Here is a 21,281-nt window from a genome sequence, read left to right as displayed (position 1 = left end):
TGCTTCTTTTTCTTTCTTTTAAAGGGAATTGCTATTAGATATTTACAGCTTCTTTTGGCTACGTGTATCAGACTGTGTTTTTACAGTTAAGTGGACTGGTGGTAATTGACTGCATGACATAGTTGCCAAGCTGCTGTACAGGGCTTTGCTGCTTCAGTCCTCCGTGAAGCTTTATGTATGTAATTTTGAATGTCTGATTATATACTGGAGTTTATTTAGTCACATCAAAAAGTCAGCACTTTGCTATAATGCAGCAATGGGTAAACTAATCAGCTGATATTTTTTGTTTCCTATATGAATATTGATAGCAAAGGGTACAAGGAGAAGGCAGTAGCTGATTTTCAGAAGTATTTTTTTCTTTGACTAGTAAGGGTTGTCAGCCTTTTTTTTTTTCTTTTTTTTTCTTTTTTTTTCTTTTTTTTTTTTCTTTTTCTCTTTTTTTTTTTTTAATTTGGAAACTAGACTCTTGTTGCGACGGAGGGAAGACGCAGTCACTCAATATGAGTGATCAGCAGACTTCCTTTATTGTACCTTACAGTCACCTTTTATGCCTTGTTATAATTAGCTCATACATATTACAAAAGTTAAGCTCATTATTGGTTAGTTGCCAAAATATCAAGCCCGCCCCTAGTTTCTCTTCTGTAGTTATCTGTTCCCACCTGCAACATTCTTTTCCCACCGCAGTCTTCCTGTTATTTTGTAGCTTTTGCTTTACTTCAGATAAGCTGAGAGCGATGTGCATTTTTGTCCAGCCAGCTGGACTATGTCTATGTGAACTTTTTCAGCCAGCCAGTTATCCACAGACTCTTTTCCACCAAAAACTTAAGCCTTTTTTTTGCTACTTAGAGGAGTTGGTTAGCTTTACTTGTTAAATGAAGGGTTATTTTCTGCCATTTCCACATGAAATCTTACTGTTTTTGATGACACTAAAAGCTTTTTGTACTGCTGCATATAAAAATATTAGGAAGAGATAACTGTTCAGTGTGTACTCAAAGCCATTCTGTCCTAATTCACAGTTTAATTTAATTTAGGAAACAGCTGGCCCTGAACATTTTTTGTCTCTGGAATATTGACTAAGACTTTAATTCCTGTGAGACTTTCACAAAGTAATATTGAGGATGGGGTGGAAAGTCTATGTTTTTGTTTCCCAGTGCTTGTAGAAGAAGGTTCAGGAACTAGTCTAGGGATAGGCAACTTCAGAAAAGAAATTTTCCCTGCCACATTAGTTACAACTCTTTATGTATATAGGTTTTGTTTACTAGATTGTGGTTGAATACAGTGTAGGATTTGCCAACCTGAAACTTAGTTGTGAAGCTTGAAGGGTTTCTGCAGGTTTTCAATCACTAGAGTTTTAAGTTGGAATATAGATAACCAAAACTTTTATGTATTGTACTGTGGGTTGAGCTGACAGCTCCAAAAAAAGGATACAAAGTGGTTTGTACAAATAACTGTAGCATCTCAAAGTAGTCTGTGAGAGTTGTAATCTAGCATTAGGCCTCATGTTTTTAGTAAGGAAATTGTTCACATCCAGTAACTTTGCTAGTTTGTACAGCTTTAAAATAGCAGTGTTCTGTCAAAAAAGCAGTATTTAAAAAAAACCCGAAACAACCTTGTGGAAGTTGTCACCCAGGGTACTGAACTGGGAACAAAGCACCATGTGTGAATGAACAAATGAACAGGTGGCCAGAGGGGTCATTTAAGGTATGACTTTAAAACCCTTTTCAAAGGGCCAGTCCTTCCTGTGGTACAAGAGGGTGAGATGGTGGAGGCAGCACTGCTGTATTAACAGTAGTGGCCAGTGCTTGCTGCTGCCAAAGGAAGAGCACTGTCCTGCTGTATGTTTCTTGTATAATCTCAAGTAACATACTGCAGTTTTCCATATTGTGTAGGGCTATATGTGGGGACTTCCCATATTTAGGATGCTGGTTATTATGGTGTTGGCCAGCTCTAGCAACATTCTTGTAGTTTGCCTTTTTGTCACATGTTCAGAATTTAGGATGAGCAGCAACACAGGGTCTATTCCTACAAGTGTAAACTTAATTAGGTAAATAGTCTGCTCCTGCAAACAATTTAATTCTATGTTTATGTCCTGGTTTTGACTGGGATAGTTATTTTTTTTCTTCTCAGTAGCTGGTACAATGCTATTTGGCTTTAGAAGAGAATAATGTTAATAACACACTGATGTTTTTAGTTGTTGCTAAGGAATGTTTATACAAAGTCAAGGACTTTTCTGTTTCTTAGGCTTCGCCAAGGAGAAGACTGGAGGGGCACAAGAAATTGGGAGGGGATACAACTGGGTCAGCTGACCCAAATTGGCCAGAGAGATAACTCTGTACCATAGGGCATCATGCCCAGTATATAAACTAGGCAGGAGTTGGACAGGACCTGCCAATTGTTGCTGGGGGACTTGATGGGCTTCAGGTCAGCAGGTGATGAGCAACTGTATTGTGCATCACTTGGGGTTTTTTTTCCTTTCTCTTTCAATTTTATTCCTCTCCCCTTCTCTCTCCATTACAATTGCTTATTATTATTATATTTTATTTCATTTCAATTGTATTGTTTGAATCTATACTCTTGGGTTTTATCTTTTTCCTGATTCTTCTCCCCATCCTGCTGGAGGGGTCGGGGAGGGGTCAGTGTGTGAGCAGCTGCGTGGTACATAGTTGTTGGCTGGGGTTAATCACAACAGTTCAAAAAAGTAAACCACGAGCAGTATTTTGGAATTAAGATTGCCTAGAGCACAAAGAATGCAGTAGTCTTTTAACAGTTGTGTTTAAAGAGACTTTTCCAGTGTCTTGAAGAAGAGTATTTCAACCTATGCACAGTTTCTGAGACTTTGGGGTATGTGAGATGATACACTATCAAAGGCCAGTTTACTTCCAGTTTAATCTGCACTGGGACTGGGGGACCAACATGTACTTATTTCTGTGAGAGGCAGAAGTGTCTTTTGGCAGCATACTCCAGAATGCAATCACCTGATCAAGCAGAGGGGTTTGATTTAGCTTTTTTTCTGCCTAGCATTTATGAAATTTTAAATCATTGCATGTTTTCTCAGTTCATACCTATGGCTTCTCTATTTAATTTTTTATTTCATTGTTTTTTGACACAATTCTGTCCTCTGAACCTTTCTGTTCCTTCCTTTTTCACATACTAATTCTGGAGGGTTTTTTGACTGTAGCATTTATTTATTTATTTAATGATTTTATTCAGCTACTTGCTTCCACTATCTGATAAATAAGTATGCAGTAAAGAAGTGACTTATTTGCTGTGCATTTGTTCATGGTTACTTTTTTTAAAACTTTCATATCAAGAGCTCCTGCTGTGGCTTTGAAAATGCTTTGGGATGCGCCTAGCTTTGGATAAAAAGCAGGACATAGAAATATATATAGATAAACTGTCTTACAGGTTTTGCAGACTTATTATGATAGATACGCACAATAAAGGTGAACAGACTCAAAAAACATGCCTGCCTTTCTACAGAATGTGTATTAGTTAAGAAAATAACTTTCTGGAAAAGAAAACCACAGAAAACAGGATATACTGCAAGTAGAACAGATTCAATAGTATCAATAAACAGTGCATATCCATATTGGTTTTGACTTTTCTAGTTTCATTTAATGAAAAGAACTGTCTTCTTTGGAATGTAGTTGCAAAATACTTTGTAAGAAAGTCCTAGTATTAACTAGGGTAAGTTTCAGAGGTCTCTGGCTTTTTTAAGGAGTTTGTTTTCTGGGTGGTAGGTTGTTCGTTCATTTTCTGTGTGGTTTTGTGTTGGGGTTTGGTGGGGTTTGTTTGTTTGTTTGGTGTGGGTTTTGTTTTTTTTTTTCTTGGTGGGGGGAAGGGGTTTAAGAAAAGAAAATATTAAGATACTTCAAATTTTTTAGTTACAGTTACCCTTCCAAGACAGGTACGTTCCATGTTAAAGTATTTTGGTCAATTGAAGCATGTGAATTCTGTTTATGTAAACTCAGAATGTGTTCTGACTTCAGTGGCATACAGATCATCATCGTTTTCCCTGAGGGTTCTGATAGCAGGATTGTAGCATAAAAGCAATGTTTCTTTTCAACCTCCATGGTGTCAAGAGGTAGGCTTTATCTGGCCATATGTACATGTTGCTTCTGAGCATGTCTCTTTTTTTGGTAGCGTCATTTTGCCCTGACGGATGGGTACTGCTCCCTTTGCTTGCCATTAGCTTACAGAATACTGGTAGATTTGTCTTCCATGGCAGTTTTTGCAAAAAAACTTTTAGGGTCAGATTCTTCATTGCAGGAAAATGAGCTTGATGGCAAGACAGTCTGATGTAATTCAGAAATATAGATAAATATTTTAAATGTATATTAAAAAAAGTTTCAGTTTCAGTAACAAAAAGAAAGGAAAAAAAGTAACCATGAAAGCAGAGTTGCTGTTGGTTAAAGTAAAATTTTTCAGTCTCAGATGTGAGGTTACTGTGTGTTTAATGTATGAGAATTTCTTTCAGATGTGATGTTATCAAAATGACAATGAAAGCTCTCAGCACTGACATATTTTAATGGTGGCCATACATTTTTTTTCTTACTATGATTGTAAGCTAAAGTAAGGACCGAAGTTTGGTTTTGGCTGCTGCCTTTACTGTCCGCTAGTGATTTATGGGAGATAAAAGGGAAAACAATTTACAGTGAATACGCTTAACCGCAGGTTCTGGTGCAGTTGAGCCATGCATTACTGTACTGAATTTAATTTGATTTCTTCAATTTTATTTAAATTTGGCTGTTTAGAGCATGTAGAAATTCCACCTGGATGGCTTGCAATAAATAAGGGGTATACTCACTTTCCCCTGAAATACATGCATCAGTTAAAGTACCAGAATCTTAAGGAAGATGGAAGAAGAGCAGTGTGACAGTGCATGCAAAGTATTTGGTTAGTAGCATTTACTTTTTTTACTTCTCTCTTTCTGTTATTAGGTAGATCATGAAGAGTAAATCTGATGATTAAGTGGCTTTCTACTGTGGTATGAAGTGCCTGATATTTGTGTGAAAATGAAAAAGGATTCCTTTAAGAGAGAAGACAAACAGGGGAACGGGGATGGGCATTGGCTTGATTTTAGTGAAGGGGATTTTTATTTATTTGCTTATTGTTTGAAACAGATTACACTTTAGGTTTCTCTTTCCTCAAAGCAGTGGATTTAGGATCACAAAAGTAAATAAATGTCTAAAATGGGAACGAGGTGCTGCTTTCTGGAAGAATCAGGAGCTAGTTTTGACTGTGTATTAGATACAGATTTAGTGTTCTAAAAAATTTAGTGTTTAACTAGTCAGCAGTCCCTGTTCCCCTCCAACTTCAGGTTTTTTTTGTTTTGTTTTTTGTTATTGTTGTCCTTTTAAATGCAGAAGAACTGATTCTAATTTACCTTCTGATATGCTACCTCTGGCAGAGTGTGTTTAAATTGATACTCATGCATCTTCTGCCTTTACCTTTCTATCAATCCTTTATTCAAAATAAGCATTGTATTAAAAATTTTTTAAGTAGTTTGGAAGTGGCTTTTTTGCATCACCTAGTGAAATGTTACAGAGGATTTTGTTACTTTGGTATGTGTAAATGTTCCACCACAACTCTCTATTGCGGATGTATGCTCTTCTCTTTTTCTCCCTGCTCCTTTGTACTGCTTTTTGTGGAAGATCTTGTGCTATTTCTTATCTGTTTGTTTTTCCCCCTTGATCTGGAGCATTTGCAGATTAGTGCTTACTGAAATACTTTGTGGTGAATTTAGAGCAAAACAGATTAAGACCTTGCAGTCCAAGATAGTTCAGCTCTGTAGCTGGCATCACTTATACAGCAGCTCAGTACGCTATATCATGTAGACACTATTGGCACTGGCAGACTGTTCATCATCTGTCTGACAGTAGGTCAACCCTGCAAGCAAAACGGCACTTGGCTACTTGAAGTCAAGAATGTAGTATTTTCTCCCTGTAAGACCTGCAGCCTGGTTTGAATAATACAGACCTTACACTTTGTGAAATTGTCTGCATTGAGGTGGACATGGCTATTCTCTTGTAACTATTTCTTTTCTTTAAAGGTAGTCAAGATAGTTTGCACTTGAAGGGTACTTGAACAAATCTAGGACACCTGTTACCTTGAGTCAAGCTGAAATTCTTGTGAGAAACTGAGCATTTGCTTCCTGGCTGCTGGGAAGAGATTTGGCTTTCAGGTAAGTCTGGAAATAAGCTTGCTTCATACTTCATCTACTTTAGACTTTTACCAATTGCAGAACAGAATTCACCAGTAATAAAAACCTGATTATTTTACATACTGAACAACAAGGATTTTTGAGAGGTTGTACAAATTTTTCTTTGGGGGAAGAGTGCTTTGTGTGTGTGCTTGCCTGAATTTCTTGCCAACATTTCCCTAGAACAAATGCTTTATCTTCTTCATTCTCACCACCCATATCTTTGAACATCCTTTTTTCCCTTTGCTCTGTCTTCTACCTTAAAACTAACCACTTTGTGCTTTGAGGACACGTTTTTTTGTTACAGTGGAAGTATGTGTCATTCATACTAGATCTGAAATGGAAATACTGAGGTTCAGTTAATGGTCCTGTTGACTGCAACCTTAATTGCTTGGAGACACCATTTGAGGAAGCAGTGTACCCTGAGGACACTACATCCTTAAAAGGATAGGAAAATTGAGTCCTTAACACGATATGGTTTCTGTCCAAGAAATGCATTCAGGTCTCGCTTATATAAGAACACTAAACAGTCCACGTTTCTCCCTGTGCCTCTAGTCCCAGTTACCCTATGGATACATGAAATGGCAGTCAGGTTTAAGTATGTTGTGGCATCTCACAACATTGTCAAGTAAGTTCAAAGAATTGTATTCACTGGCTTCAGCAAAAGCTTTGTTCGATGAAATTCTGTCATGGACATGAAAATACTGTCTGTTAAGTAACTGATACAAATTTCTGTTTTATTATAGTCAGACTCAGAGCTTGGTAGGGCTGAATTATAAAGCAGAATAACACTCCATACTTATTGCGACAGTTTATTTTAGAAGTTGGAAGAGAGAAGAGCTTGTGACAGTGTGGAGAAATGCAGTCAATGCAAATTAACTTATTTAACATTTCTATCATAGACACATTCAATATGATGGTAGTTTTCATCATTAAAGAACAAAAGATGTTGATAATTTGTAGTTGTTTAATATCTTCCAGGTTATCAGAGATGGTGATTTGAAGAATCAGGTTTCCGATATGAACAAAGTAAAAACATCATCTGAAAAAAGGTAAATTTAAAACTATAGTGACGTCTCAACATCAAGCTATTTGAGATTTGTGAAAGAGCAGTCTTTGTCTTAAAAATAAAATAAAATATACATCATGAGTCCCTAGTAAGAGTGTGTAACTTCATGTCCTGAAACACTAAGGCAGTCAACACTGATTAGCATAAAGTAGCTTCACATTTAAGAAACAACTTTTAAATGTAAAATTTTCAGTTAGTTAGACATGTTCAAATATAATATACATTACATTCCATTGAAAAAATTAATTTAATCATTTCATGCAAATATGGGCAAAACAAAATGATTCCTACTGAGAGAATTAAAGGACAATTTTATAATACTGTATAAGAAGCCATGAATTTATCATAAGATGTCTATCATTCTCCAGTAGTTCTGCAATCCAACACACAGCTAGGACAAACTAGAGATTACAGAAGATTTCAAGAGTTGAAAGGTTGTTACTTTCATGATAACTTGTTTTAGCAAATAATTGAAAAGGTTGTGAGATTATCTATAGAAGCCAACATGTCTGTTAAGCATCAAGAAACTATTGAAAGACTTTCAATCTTAGTTTTCCGTTAAGCTATCTTATTAAATCAAACAGTCTAATGAGATTTAAAAAAATAAATCTAAAGGCAGCAAAACAGGAAGTTTTGGCTTTAGTCTTAGTTCTGTGAAGTATTAATTATTTTCCAAATGAGTGGATAAATTTACAAGAAGGACATGCTCTACTGTTGATTAATTTTGTCTCTTGGGATGGTTTTAAAATTTGAGATTAAATGCTTTCCTGTAGAAAGCATGACTTTGAAAGGGACGGCTTAATATGAGAGATTGGTTGTTCCTGCTTGTGTGAGTGATGGATCAAAAGATATAGTAAAGAAACTATTACCTTTTCTACTTATGGAATATTAGTTCCTTAAGCATTGCAAACAAAGCCAAACTCTCAGCAATGGGTATTCTTGGAAATACCACTAATTAGTACATAAACTATGCTATCCCAAAGACTATTGGATTTTTGCAGAGTGGCTATTTAAGTGCCATTTATTCTTCTTTAGTTATTGAGTTAATAAAAGTTTCTATCCCTGCAATTCAAAACAGTTGTTCATGAAGTCATGAATAAATTATGGTACAGAGGTAGCTGTGAACTAATCAGAAGCATCCACTCTCTAAAGATTATTTGGTAACTGTGGAGGTGGTTGAGGAAAGAAAAGAATTTGGAAATGGTTTGCATTGGAATAGAGTGAAAACAAACTCGTGAGAAGCCTGCCTACTTTAAAATAGTTTTTTAAAGGCTCACTGTAACATGCCAAAACACAGAAGACTTGTGTGCTGTGGGGGAAGAAGACACTCCTGGATACATCAGTGTGCTGGCAGACTGCAAACAGCAGTTTCAGAGGAAGTAGGTACAGTGGGGAAATGGAAGATTTCTGATGACTCCCTTCATTTATTATCTTCTGGAAGGCTTCTTGCAAGCTGAAAGCTATTCTAAGGTAGCTGAATTTTTATAAGCTGCCATGACAGCCATTAGGGTTATCTTTCTCACTTAGAAAGGTGCAATGATGTGTTTTAGCATTTGTGTAGTGAAAGTAGTGTGCAGTGAGTAATGGAGATTATGAAGAAGTGCTAGATTCACAGATGAGACTAAGAATGCTTGAACTTTTTAGGAGCTGGTGAGACTGAAAGAAATGTCCCTGCAGTGAGGGAAATTCCTTTGAGAAGATGTGTTACTGCTGAGGGAGTTCTTTCAAACATGAACCGCAGAAGTCCTCTGTTCCTCACTGTCTGGGCAGTTGCTTCTTACGTATCTGCTCATAGCTTCCCTAACCAGGGAAGGAGGAAATCACTCTGTGCTTTGGCAACAGTTACTAACAGCCTTGCTGTCATCTTGCTTCCTTTCTGCAAATGAGATGATGGTGCGAGGGGCGTTCTGAGCTGCAGCATTTGAACGTAGGATGGAGAAAGGGATTCCTGCCTATAGAGATACGCAGTGTACCAGGTCAGATAAGCCTGGTAATCGTCACCTCAGGATGTTTAAACAAAGTCTAAATCCATCCAATAATAATAATAATTATTATTATAATAATAATTGTTGTTGTTGTTTGTCTTTAGAAATGCATGGGATTTGGGTTAAGTAGTGAAAGAGAGATGGCGGACTTGGGGGTCTGTAGGAGTCAGGGAGCAGAAACTGAGTAGCTGTAGATCAGCCATTTTCTCTTCTTTGCTCAGAAGGATTTTGGAAGACCTAAGCGAATGAGTGGGGCTGTGAACAGCCAAAAGTGGTTTGAGTTGCTCTTGAAAATACCTGTGATTTTTAATGCGTGAGAGAGTAACAGGTCTCTCCCATGAGCAGGAAAGTGTCATTAAAATACCGCATAGGTGTCAAAGCTTTACTGAAATAACCGTTGCCTATGATTTCCATCAGGGAGTTAAGGCAAGTGCTCCATCTAGGTGCTCTGGAGCTGAGCACTGACTGGGTGCCAGAGCAGTGGTGTTTGATAGCTTTCAGAAGGAAATGGTGCATGGTTTGTTTATGGATGTGCTTTCTTTCTGGTTACAGTTAATGACTGAAAATATTTTGAGCTTCGACTAATGATCTGAAAGAGAAGTTCTTGTTAAAATTTCAGACAACTTGGAGCTGGAAAGATCTGCAAAAATATGGGAGGACCACATGATTTCAAAGTACTGTTATGAAATGTAGAAAATAGTTACGAATATTTGATGGAAATATGTTCAAGGTAGTAGCATGCTAAGAGAGGTATACTGCTGGAATGGATAAAGGACAGTTGGATTTGTAGTGAGGAGAGCCAGAAACAGGTTAAACTGCAGGAAGAAAAGCTTTCCAAGGAGAGGATACAAAATGTTAGAATGAAGTTGCCTTTGATTATTAATTCACCATTTTTGCAGGCCATTAAGGACTGGTTCGGCATATGCCTGTCACGAAGAGCCACTATGGTGTTCATCCAACTCTGAAAAGAATAGTTTATATGATTTTATAAAACTTCTGGTGCTTCTTAGTTGTAATTTTTATAACTAAAGGTAGTAGAGACTCTGTGTAACTATGGAGTGCTCTGTGAGAAGGCTTTAGAATAGTAAATTATTTAGAATAGGGTAGTGTGAAGGAAGTTTCATCTGTTAACAAGAAGGGTTCTTCATATTGCAGGCAAATACGTCTTATATGAAAGGCTGACCGCAGTGTTAATGGTATTCATGTGAGGTTCTGCAATGTCAGCAACCTGAAGAGGAAATCTGTCTCTGACAGGACACAGTTTTTGTGGTGCCATTTTGACCATGCCCTTCATTTACCTTGCTGTTGATTAACAATATTAAATTTCATGGTGCCTCTCTGTTTTGTAGAGCTATCTTCTAGGCTTGGATCCTGAATAATTTGTTGGTCAAAACGTTTGTATTTGTATTACAAGTATCAGAAAGTGTCCCATTGCAAATTGGGCTTCCATTTTGTTCTTAGGTCAAATGCGTGGTGACAGCCGTGTGACTACAGGAACAGAGCTGGTCAGGCTGGCTGCCATAACTCCTGTCCTACAGCCTTTTTGATTTACAGTGTAGACATTGGAAGCCGTCACAGTATTATAACCACTAAGTATATTAATGTAGAATATTGATAAATAAAAGTACAATTCTTGTTTTAAGAGGAAAACTTGGTCATAGCTAAAAGGAAATCAGGACTTCAGTTTATATTTCAGCATAGGCTCTGGGCTGGTGTTATTTTCAAGAGCACTTTATTTGGTATACTGAAGATGTGAAGTTGATTTGGCTATATTTCTGTTGGAAGACTTCTTGCAAGATGGATAGCCTAAAACCCTACTAAAGATATGTTTTTAACTGCTACAGTGAGTGCTTATTGCTCTTAACAGAAACTCCAGCCTCAGGAGGAGATTATACCTCTGAATCTTAGGGCTTAAACTGTTCTACCACCCAGTAAGTGGGAATGACTTAGCCTTCCTAAACCTTTTAAAGCTTTTATTAAGTATGGAGAGGTTACGTTAGATGCTAACTTTCTGTACATGTATGTTACTTCTGTGTGCCGGTGTTGTTTGAATTTTTCAGGCCACAGCAGTAAAAAAATCAGGTTTTCTCTGAAATGTTAATGCCTTAATGAAATGTTAATGAAATGTTAGTTTTGTCTTTACAAAAAGTTACATTTTCTTGTTTTGTTTGTTCCTAAGGGTCATCTTTGCTTTCTTGGGTTGTTCCCAGTTTTCAAGCTACATTTATTTCATTGTGAGAACAATGATATAACACAGTAGAAATTATATATACACACACACAAATTAAAGCAGTAGTTCTCTTACACATTGGCTTAGATGTGGGATGGCTGGACTCTTTCTTGTTTTGATTGTGAAGCTGGTGAAAATAAACATCAGATAACATCCTTTGGAAGTTTGTCAGTTTGTGTACCAGATCAACAGAGCTTATGGATTTCATTAAAATCTTGGGTTTATTTTGGAGTATTTCAAGTTCAGTGGATAAATGGAGGGGTAGGAATAAACAAAACAAAACTTATGCAAATAATAACGGCTTTATACTACTCAACCTGGTTTTGGATGATGAGAAAGGATTGACAGGATTATGCTTTACTCATACAAAGAAAGTAGTATTTCAGCAAGCAAGACAGATCTATTTTAGATCAAAAAATACTTCTAAATCAAAGTCTATCATATAACTGAGAAGGCAATATACAACATAACATTGTTTTGATTTAAACGCTAGAATTAGTGTAATCATTTCTTATTACTGGTGTTAACAGCTTGTGTAAGTATCATCTGTAATCTGAAATTTTTTTGGTTATGCTTCACATTTAGAAATCAGTGTAGAAAAGTGAAAGTGGTGGAAATGGTTTTGTCAGCACCTGTTATATCAATTTGCTTTCAGCAAAGTACAGTGCAACCTTTGCTGTCAGCTAAGTTTTTCCTTGGTTTTAACATTTTTGTCCACATCTAATTTAATTATTTTAGTAGAGTTAACTGTGTGTGAAACGTTTTCACAGATGTAACATGCAAATAAAAGACTAATAATTCCTCATTGTTATAAACAAGTGACAGTATTTATAAAGCAAACTTTATATACTTTAATTTTTTTTCAGATAGAACAGTATGTGTGTAAAATGAATTATTGTTGATTATTGGAGGACTCTTAATGCTACAAATGTGAAAATTCAAGGTAGCTAATCATTGGAAATCATAATTTCCTCTAGTTAATTATGTGACTATAATTCAAATGTTAAACATTGGTCTAAAAATCACTTTCATGTGGGAATGTGAATCTCCGAATTATTCTAAGTAGTTGTTATGATTTAAAACTGGAGAGCAAATGAAATGATTTCTAGACTGACTGTATTTTGAATACTATAAATATTTAAGTTCTTTCTTTATAATCTACCTATCTATATGAATTCCTGTTTTGAAATTGTTACTTACATTAGAATACTTTTAAAGGCAATTTTATGATGTCAGGCCAAAATACCCTTGTGTTCAAAATGAACCCAAATTCTGATGGTAGCTCTGGGCACCTTCGGAAGTTTTTTCTTCAAAATAGTGTTCTTTTTCTTCAGCTGGTGGGTGCTAGTTTGTTGCCGTCATGAATGATCATCTTTTCTTCCACTTCTGAAACACCAGCCTGTAAGACAAGTCTTTGCGCTGTTTGTAGCCAGTTTTTCCTTGAGTGGCAGGTTTGATACAGTATCCTGGCACTTAACATAAACTATATTAAGTATAAATTACTCTGACATAGATAAGCAGCATTTGTACCTCTATCTGGATGTTATTAGCTGCATCCAATTTCCCTGTTCACAGTTGCTCTTGAAGATGGTGTTATATATAATTAGTCTGCTGCAATGCAGGGTTGGCAAAATCTGTAAATCTGCAAGAATTAAGAAGAATTAAGACTGTTTTCCAATCAAGATAAAATATGAAGGTGAATTAGTCACTTCCCTTACTAAGACATGGGATTTCTGTTGTTATATTTTGGGGGTTTTTTTCCTCTGATTCAGATGTAAAAAATCTTTCTTGTAGTGTGTCTACCAGTTCTCGGACAATGTCTCTGCTGTCACAGCTGGAGAAGATCAATTTGGACTCTGTATTAGGAGAAGCAGACAATGCCAGATATATTACCTCAAAGATCCTTCATCTCGTTCAGAGTCAAGGTAAATACCTCAGTTTTGTGGTTTTAGTAGTTTTCCTTTTGAGCCTTCCTTCTTGTACTTCTTCCTTGCTGGATTTTTTTTTGTTTCTGTTTGATGAACGTGATTATCCCTCTGTTTTTGGCACTGTTTCTTGAATGCACCTGTTTAAATCCATGTTTAATGCTATCTGGTACAGTATTGGTTACGTAGTGTATTTTGTATTGTCAGACAACTATAATGTAAGTAAAAACTCACAGTAGATACATATGTGCGTAAATATATATGAGAAGCAGAAGTATCTGGAAGAGACCCTTTCTATAGACTTTTTTCTTTAGATAGGGCATGACAAGATTGTTGAACAAGTGAAAGGAAAAGTGAGTGTTAAAGTAACTTAAGACTTTTACTTAGTTTGATATACATATATGCAGGTTTTAGTAGGTTTGATTATTTGCAGTGTGGATTTTCTGATCAATCTGTATATGATAAAATTTCAATTTTTTTTCTGCAAGCTAGTATATTAAAAGAAAAATGGTCTTTTTCCCACTGGCAGAAAAAACCAGGAAGGAGATGACATCTAAGGGCTCCACTGGAATAGAAGTTATCCTGTCAACCTTAGAGGTAAAACCTTCTAATCTGTGTGGTTATGGGTACATAGCAAGTTTTCATTTCATCATTAGGCTTCATGTTATTAAATATGTTGTTATCTCAGCTAGACTCCAAAACTTGTGTGGGAGTGTAACGACTAGATATGGAACTTAAGAATTCATCTCCCCTTTTTTAAAATATTCTAAGAAATTGTCAGCTATCACTTCTAATTATATGACATACTACAACCTGATTTTAATTGGTTTTGTGGTTAATTCAGGCTGCATAGTGGGATGGTTAGGTGGGTGGTTACATCTTAAGTTCCGTTTGACTGAGGGGTGGCACTTTCTCTGAGCTTTTAAGTATCTAAACCACAGTAAACTTCTACGTTAAACAAAAAATATCTGTTGTTTGTACTGCAGAATACAAAAGATCTTCAAACAATTCTAAATATACTGAATATTCTCATTGAGGTAGTCTCAGTTGGTAAGTTTTCATTAAGGAATAATTTGTGATTTTACTCCTGTATTTTTCTGCAGAATTTTGGGGTTGTTTTGTGTGTGCTTGCTTTCTGGTTGTTTTTGTTTGTGACGTTTGCTAAAGCTGACTTACATGCCAAATGACATAGACTGAAGTCACCTTTCAAATAATCACACACGAATAATTTATTTTGCTGTAAGTCTAAGTCCAGCATGTTCTTGCATAGTGCAGTCATATATGCAGAAAATATTGCTGTGCTAAAGACTTTATGGTAACTGTAACTTAGATGTTTAACTGTTCTTTGGCTTCAGAGATACATGTTGAGTGTTAATTTCTAGGTGGTGGTCGGAGAGCAAGCATCTTAGTCACTAAAGGAGGGACACAGATCTTATTGCAGCTGCTTTTGACTGCCAGCAAAGACACTCCACCAAATGAAGAATTAATGGTGCTTCTTCATACTCTTCTTGCAAAAATTGGTCCAAAAGGTGATAATGATAGACTTAAGTAACATGGCTTAATACTTTACAGTTTTATAATTGAAACTCAAGAAAAAAAAATCTTTCTGTTACTGTGTAAGCATCTTTCTATTATTGTATAAGCATCCACTTATTCAGAATTGGTAGAGGAGAACAAGAGGAGGAGTAAAATAGAAGGGAGGAAAGAATGGTGAAAAATAGATGAGCAGAGTTTACATTATCAGTAGAAGGAATTCACAGTTCATTTAACTTGTATTTTTTGATAATAGTTTCAAAATTAGTGTGATTGATCCTGTATTTTTTTGATGTCAGACAAAAAGATTGGCATGAAAGCAAGAATTAATGGTGCCCTAAACATATCATTGAATTTAGTGAAGCAGAATTTGCAGAACCACAGGCTAATTCTGCCATGTCTTCAAGTATTAAGAGTTTATTCAACCAACTGTAAGTATTGCAGATAATTATTTTCTTTCCCATGTGATATAATTTTGTACCTGGATACGGTTAAAATATCATATCTAAGGGCTTGTTTAACGTTAGAAGTTTAAAATAATTATTTTTAAAATGGGAATTTGCTTTTTATAGTGTCAAATTACTTAAATTCTAGTAGAAGCTGTGAAGTATGTATGTACTTGTGTATCTTTGGTTTTTGTTCTCTGTGTGTGTATATATAGAGAGAGACAGTTGAGGGGAGTTAAGCAGTGCTGTTGAATGTGTGGAATTTTGAGTCATCTAATTTGCATGAATGCTGATGCTTTAAGATCTAAACCAGAAATGCTAGTATTGTGTTTGCAAAAGGCACTTTATATTAAAAATTTATTCTTTTTATTATACATTTTGTGTGTTATTATTTCATTCTTGATTGCTACTTTAAAATTGGTTCACACGGGAAATATTTTGTTGATTTGTTTAACATTTCCCTTATGCCTTATGTTGAAGTGCCCTACTCTTGGACTAATACTCTTCTACAAGAGCCTAATTCATTGTTGGGCAGGCAGTAGGAAGCTATTGAAAATAGAGTGGTTCTTGCTGTATCACTACTTGCAGTTAGGTGCTCTTCAGTTTTTCCTTTGAGCTCAAAATGGCAATTAAACCTCATAAACAGGTGGGACAAATTGCAAACATAACGACATTCCTCCAAGAGAATTGATTTGATGATCTGTAAGATTGTTTTCAGGACATTCACATGAGGATCTGCTTTTCATGAAGTCCCAATGCTTTTATGATGTGGAAGCTTTATTTCTATTGAGCTGTCTGATAATAGGTAAAAATGCTTCTAAATGGAAGAGTTTAATATAGATAGTTAAATAGCTTAGCTAAAAACTCATCATCCTGAAAATGGGGAATCAAACTAATCTCTGATTTGGATTCTGCCTAGATCAATGCTGTCTTTCTGTATTTCCCGCTCCCTATAAACAGAAAAAGTAGTGGTTCATTATGTTCTGATGGGTAGTACTATTTAAAGTTTGTGTACAGTTACTACCAGAATTCTTAGATTCTGGTGGTGTAATGTTGCTGCTAATGATGATGAAATTGCAACTTGGGTTCAAGAACTGAACTCCACACTAATAACACCATTCATTATGTTTAAGTCAATTCTTAGTTGCTCTCTCCCTGCTTTGTTAGGAGTGCATACCGCTAAACTCAGTTGGGAATTGAATTTCTGTGCCTGTTTCAGCAGTTTGTATTTTCGGTGGGCATTGGGCTTCAGCCATATGTACGTCCAGTGTGCTTTTCTTGAACATAGGTCTTAGAATAATTTCTTTTGATTTATTCCCTTCCAAATAAATAATTTTTTTTGAGAACTTATATGCATAACATCGCTCAGGAAAGCTTGTACCAATTGGTATTTCTAAATTTCACAGGGAACGCATGGCTTTCAAATCCTGGTGGACATACCTGTCTGTCCTAATACTGAAGGGTAATAATAGCAAATCATAGAACTTGTCAGTCTTGAAATTCTAGAAACCCTGCTGTCTTGATAAACTGAGATTTTTTTTTTCCAGAAAATTCTTTTTATGTATATTAATAACAGAGCAGAAGCATGCATTGAAGTAGTACATGATTTTAGTTGTAAAGTAATATTTTTTTTTCTTCTTTTCCAAGTTGTATCAGGATTGGATTATCACACTAAATACATGGAGAGTACTGTTTGCTTGTCGTTGTATGTCTTGAAGCACAAAGTTATCTTAATTCTGTACTTCAGAATTAACTCACATGGATTTTAGTTTGAGTGTATTGGTTTTTTTTTTTTCCTTTTGACTTTCTTATTACATTATCTTAAAATGGATTGTGTTTCACTCTTCCAGCTGTAAATGCAGTATCCTTGGGAAAGAATGGAGTAGTAGAACTGATGTTTAAGATCATTGGCCCTTTTAGTAAAAAGAACACTAGCCTTTTGAAGTAAGTAAGGTCTCTTTAATATAGTGTGTGGGAAAATCTTAGATACACTTCAAAACTTACTTGTAAATGAAAACCAATATTGGAGAAATCAAATGTAATTTATACTTGAAAGTTAAAGTGAAGGGAGTTGGGAAGGAGAAGCACAGATCTGACAGTTTAATTTTACCCAGTAGACTAACACAAACTGTTTGAATGTCTAGTTACAGTGCTGGTAAAAGAATATAAATGTTATTTTTTGCCTCTAATATTCCTGCATAGAAACTATGCAATGATTATCCCCAAATCAGGACAAGCAGATTAAGACAATCCCATCATTTTTCAATTTGTTGAGTTAGCTCCCGCACCTCCTTTGTGTTTTCAGAGTGACATTTTCTATTTTATTTTGTAATTTAATTTCCTTTCTGTTTTACTTCAAAGCAATTATAGACTCTTAGAGCAAAAACATAACACATAGACTAGGAAGCACCAGCAATATCTGTGTAGTGGGCTATTGTGTTTTAAAAAACACATTCACTGCATACCTCAAAGTAGTGAGTTATGATTCCACCCCTGGCACCCTTGTATTTTTCTTTTTTTTTTAATATTTTTTTTAAAAGTCAATTCGGTTTAAAATAGACAAGTGGATCTAACTGGACATAGCCCTTTCTTTATACACTACTACCTTTTTGAAGCACATACCTGTGGAAAACTGAATTTTTCATCCAGTTAGCAAAATAATGATCTTGTATAGTTCATATTCTAATTTCAGTCAAAAAAAAATAGTGTTATCTAATCTGGTATTTGTGGTCGCTGGAGTATCTTTTAAAAAAAAGCCCTGCCCCTTTAAGCCCCAGCTAAAATTAGATATGAACTTACTATCCCATGATGTGGAGTAATCATGATACCCTTGTTTATGGTCTAAGATCAGATGCATGAAGTCTATCTTTACAAAGAGGGTAAAAATAAGTATATACATTTTCTAGTTGTAGAACTTGAGTTAATTGAGACAAGATATTTGTGTACAAAAAAATTTTACAATGATAATCTTGTATTATAGTACAGCTTGATGAAAGTTACTTCTCAACATATTCATGCACTGCCAGTTTTGACCTACAGTTTTCTAAAATCGTATCCTTTCCTTTGTGGCAGTACTTGTTGCTGCTAACATAAAACATGGGTTTCAGAGGTATCTCATCCATTGGGTGTGGTTCATAAACATTGCATGGTCATTTAATGGTGTTCTTTTGCAAACACTGAAAGTTTGTATAGCCATTGCATTGATACTTTTAAATTTCACCATCAGGCTTCAGATGTAGCAGCGGTGCGTGGTATTTTAGTAAAATCAAATTTTAAAAGCAAAGTCTGTGATACAGTGCAACCAGGAAAACATGAGGATGGATGCTAAATAGATCTGTTAGTAGTAAATATTTTGTATGGCTTTACAGTGTTGTAGATTAAATTTACTGGTAGTTGCTGTTTTGACTTTTCTTGTTATGTTGACAGGGTTGCATTAGACACGCTTGCTGCATTGCTAAAATCAAGTAAGTGCTTGACTGCAAGAAACTCTTTAGTTGAGAGAGATATATGTGTGTGTATATGTATGTAAAACTTTAATATTAAGTCTGTGCCCAAATCAAAATCAAGAATAGGAAATGTAGAAGTGAGGCTACAGTTTTACCTGCAGTCTCTAGTGCTTTAATATTTGTGTGGAGTGTATAGATGTTTAAAAATTAGTTACTGTCTCTTCAGTTATGCAACAGAAAGGCTGCACTGCTTTTGCAGAACTGATCTGGATCCAAGGTGGAGAAATAGTCTTTTACACTCACCTCAGCCCTCCAGCAATAGGTATTTATAGTTTAACTCCTGGGCATCTTCTTTATATACGTATCTGAAAATATCTGTTGGATGGCAAGGGAAAATACAGGGTTTCTTCAGGAACCTTTATGAATAATTAGGTATTATGTCTTAAAGACAAACTTGTCAGTGATGCTCATGAGTTGAAAACAAGTGTAAAAAAACGTGTGGTCTTGTTCCCAGACACTGGCTGGCTGGGCCAGCAGCAGTGTGCCCTGACAAATGTCATATTTGCAGACTTTGCACCAGGATTGTAACTGACAAGGAGTTAAAAACATTCTCTCCAAAGAGCTGCATAAAATCTATAGCATCCCTGGTAGTTTTAGTGGAGTTGGATGAGAACTGAGGTGTGATTAGATTTGCAGAAAAACATTTCAGGCAGATGACAGGAAACTTCTGTACCAATTATTACAAGTGCTGAGTTTTCGCATGTTCGATTAGTGTGATACCTTGGTCTTACAAATTTCTGTATTTGCTAATTTTGGAATTTCTGTTTGGGGAAATTTAGGGAAACAAGTATTTTTGTATTCTTGTCAGTATTCAGTTTTGTAAATTGGCAGTTAAACTTTAATGCTGGGGAAAAAAATAAATTTTGAAAAGATGTGTCTTTAAAACAGGAGGGCTTGCACATTTATTTTGAGACGTCTTATCCAGTCATTAGGGGTTTTGACATTGTAGCTTCCTACACTATATTGAAGTGAAACTTTTCATAAAAACACTAATCTGTGGTATGTAGAGTCCAGTTGTCATACTGATCATGCAGTATTTGGGGTATATATTTTGAATTTATCAAATTTGAGTGATAGTTGTTGCAAAACTGTACAGATTATGAGTGGTAAGAAGTTTGTTTCAGATCTCATGTCTACACAGTGTGTGTGGCTAGATATAGATATGCTTTATATAAACACTTTTTTTTTTTTTAAATTTGCTAGCTAACTGTATCTTACAATTACCTTTAGGTGTAACATACACTGTTCTTCTGTAAACCATGAAAATTACATGCAATGTTATTCCGAAGAATGAAGTGAAGGCTCCTGGCCTCAGTTATTGAGCCATTTCTGTTCAGGATGATGTAGAACTCTGTTAAGTGTGGCTAAAAACTGCTTTAAATGAAATGATTCAGCTACTTGGGTAAAAAGAATAATTTTAACATTGATTTGAAAATAATATTTAAGTAATTGGGCAATTCTTAATTTTTTTTCCCAACTTTTAATAAAGAAACAAATGCCAGGAGAGCAGTAGACCGAGGATATGTGCAGGTGCTTTTAACAATTTATGTTGACTGGCATCGTCATGATAGTCGACACAGATACATGCTGATACGTAAAGGAGTTTTACAGTGCATTAAAAGTGTTACAAACATCAAACTGGGAAGAAAAGCATTCATTGATGCCAATGGGATGAAAATTCTTTACAACACTTCACAAGTAAGTTTATCTCAGTAGTCGTTCTTTTTTTTGTTTGGTTTTTGTTTGTTTGGGTTTTTTTTCTGTTGTTGGTTTTGCCTCTTTAGCTTTAAAAACAGATCCTGACCCCCAGTTTGTCATAGTTCTTTTATGAAATTCATGGTCATTCCTGATTATGGGGGTAAGGATTATTTTCTGTACTTGACTGAAGCAGAATGAAAGAGTACAGAATTAAATTAGTATTTGCTATTATTTGGCTGTGACTATCTCTGGGAGGGGCTGTTGACCTTAGTTTAAAAAAACAGGTCGGGGGAGAAATCTTTTCATTCTGAAGTATGGGGTTTTTAAACAAAGTGAACTTGAGTTGGTAGAAATTATTCTGGCCTTCAAAGGAGACATTAATAAAATTTATTGTAAACAAAATATTTTGCTACTAGTGAATCCTAGAAATTGGTAAAAGAAATGGAGTTTGACTATTAGTTTGAGAGATACTTTTGTCTTCATTATTTTCCTGTTAATAGGAGTGCCTTGCTGTAAGAACTCTTGATCCCCTTGTCAACACATCCAGCCTAATAATGAGAAAATGTTTTCCTAAAAATCGTCTTCCTTTACCAACTATTAAAAGTGCTTTCCATTTCCAACTCCCAGTTATTCCTGCCAGTGGTCCTGTGGCTCAGCTGTACAGTTTGCCTCCTGATGGTATGGTAA

General features: G+C 35.6%; 1 protein-coding gene across 13 annotated transcripts in view; it reads left to right on the top strand.

Moving 5' to 3' along the window:
* Window positions 1-21,281, top strand: part of AGTPBP1 (ATP/GTP binding carboxypeptidase 1) — a 66,921-nt gene that overhangs the window by 3,595 nt on the left and 42,045 nt on the right. For 3 of the 13 annotated variants that reach the window (XM_055698809.1, XM_055698808.1, XM_055698807.1), the window contains 12 exons: window positions 4,755-4,896; window positions 6,053-6,184; window positions 7,184-7,254; window positions 13,281-13,411; window positions 13,941-14,008; window positions 14,398-14,461; window positions 14,794-14,940; window positions 15,244-15,375; window positions 17,241-17,334; window positions 18,817-18,854; window positions 20,386-20,594; window positions 21,095-21,272. In XM_055698809.1, the coding sequence (XP_055554784.1) occupies window positions 7,223-7,254; window positions 13,281-13,411; window positions 13,941-14,008; window positions 14,398-14,461; window positions 14,794-14,940; window positions 15,244-15,375; window positions 17,241-17,334; window positions 18,817-18,854; window positions 20,386-20,594; window positions 21,095-21,272 (1,093 nt within the window). In that variant the 5' untranslated portion in view covers window positions 4,755-4,896; window positions 6,053-6,184; window positions 7,184-7,222. Of the gene's footprint in view, window positions 1-442; window positions 4,897-6,052; window positions 6,185-6,757; window positions 6,831-7,165; window positions 7,255-13,280; window positions 13,412-13,940; window positions 14,009-14,397; window positions 14,462-14,793; window positions 14,941-15,243; window positions 15,376-16,108; window positions 16,196-17,240; window positions 17,335-18,816; window positions 18,855-20,385; window positions 20,595-21,094; window positions 21,273-21,281 lie in introns of those variants that run through there. The other 10 variants (XR_001334936.3, XM_027808420.2, XM_055698811.1 and 7 more) reach the window with 8 other exon arrangements.

This window comes from Falco cherrug, chromosome Z, assembly GCF_023634085.1.
Source record: "Falco cherrug isolate bFalChe1 chromosome Z, bFalChe1.pri, whole genome shotgun sequence".
Lineage (NCBI taxonomy): Eukaryota > Metazoa > Chordata > Aves > Falconiformes > Falconidae > Falco > Falco cherrug.
The sequence above is the reverse complement of the archived record's forward strand: the minus strand, read 5'-3'. Positions and strand labels throughout refer to the sequence as shown.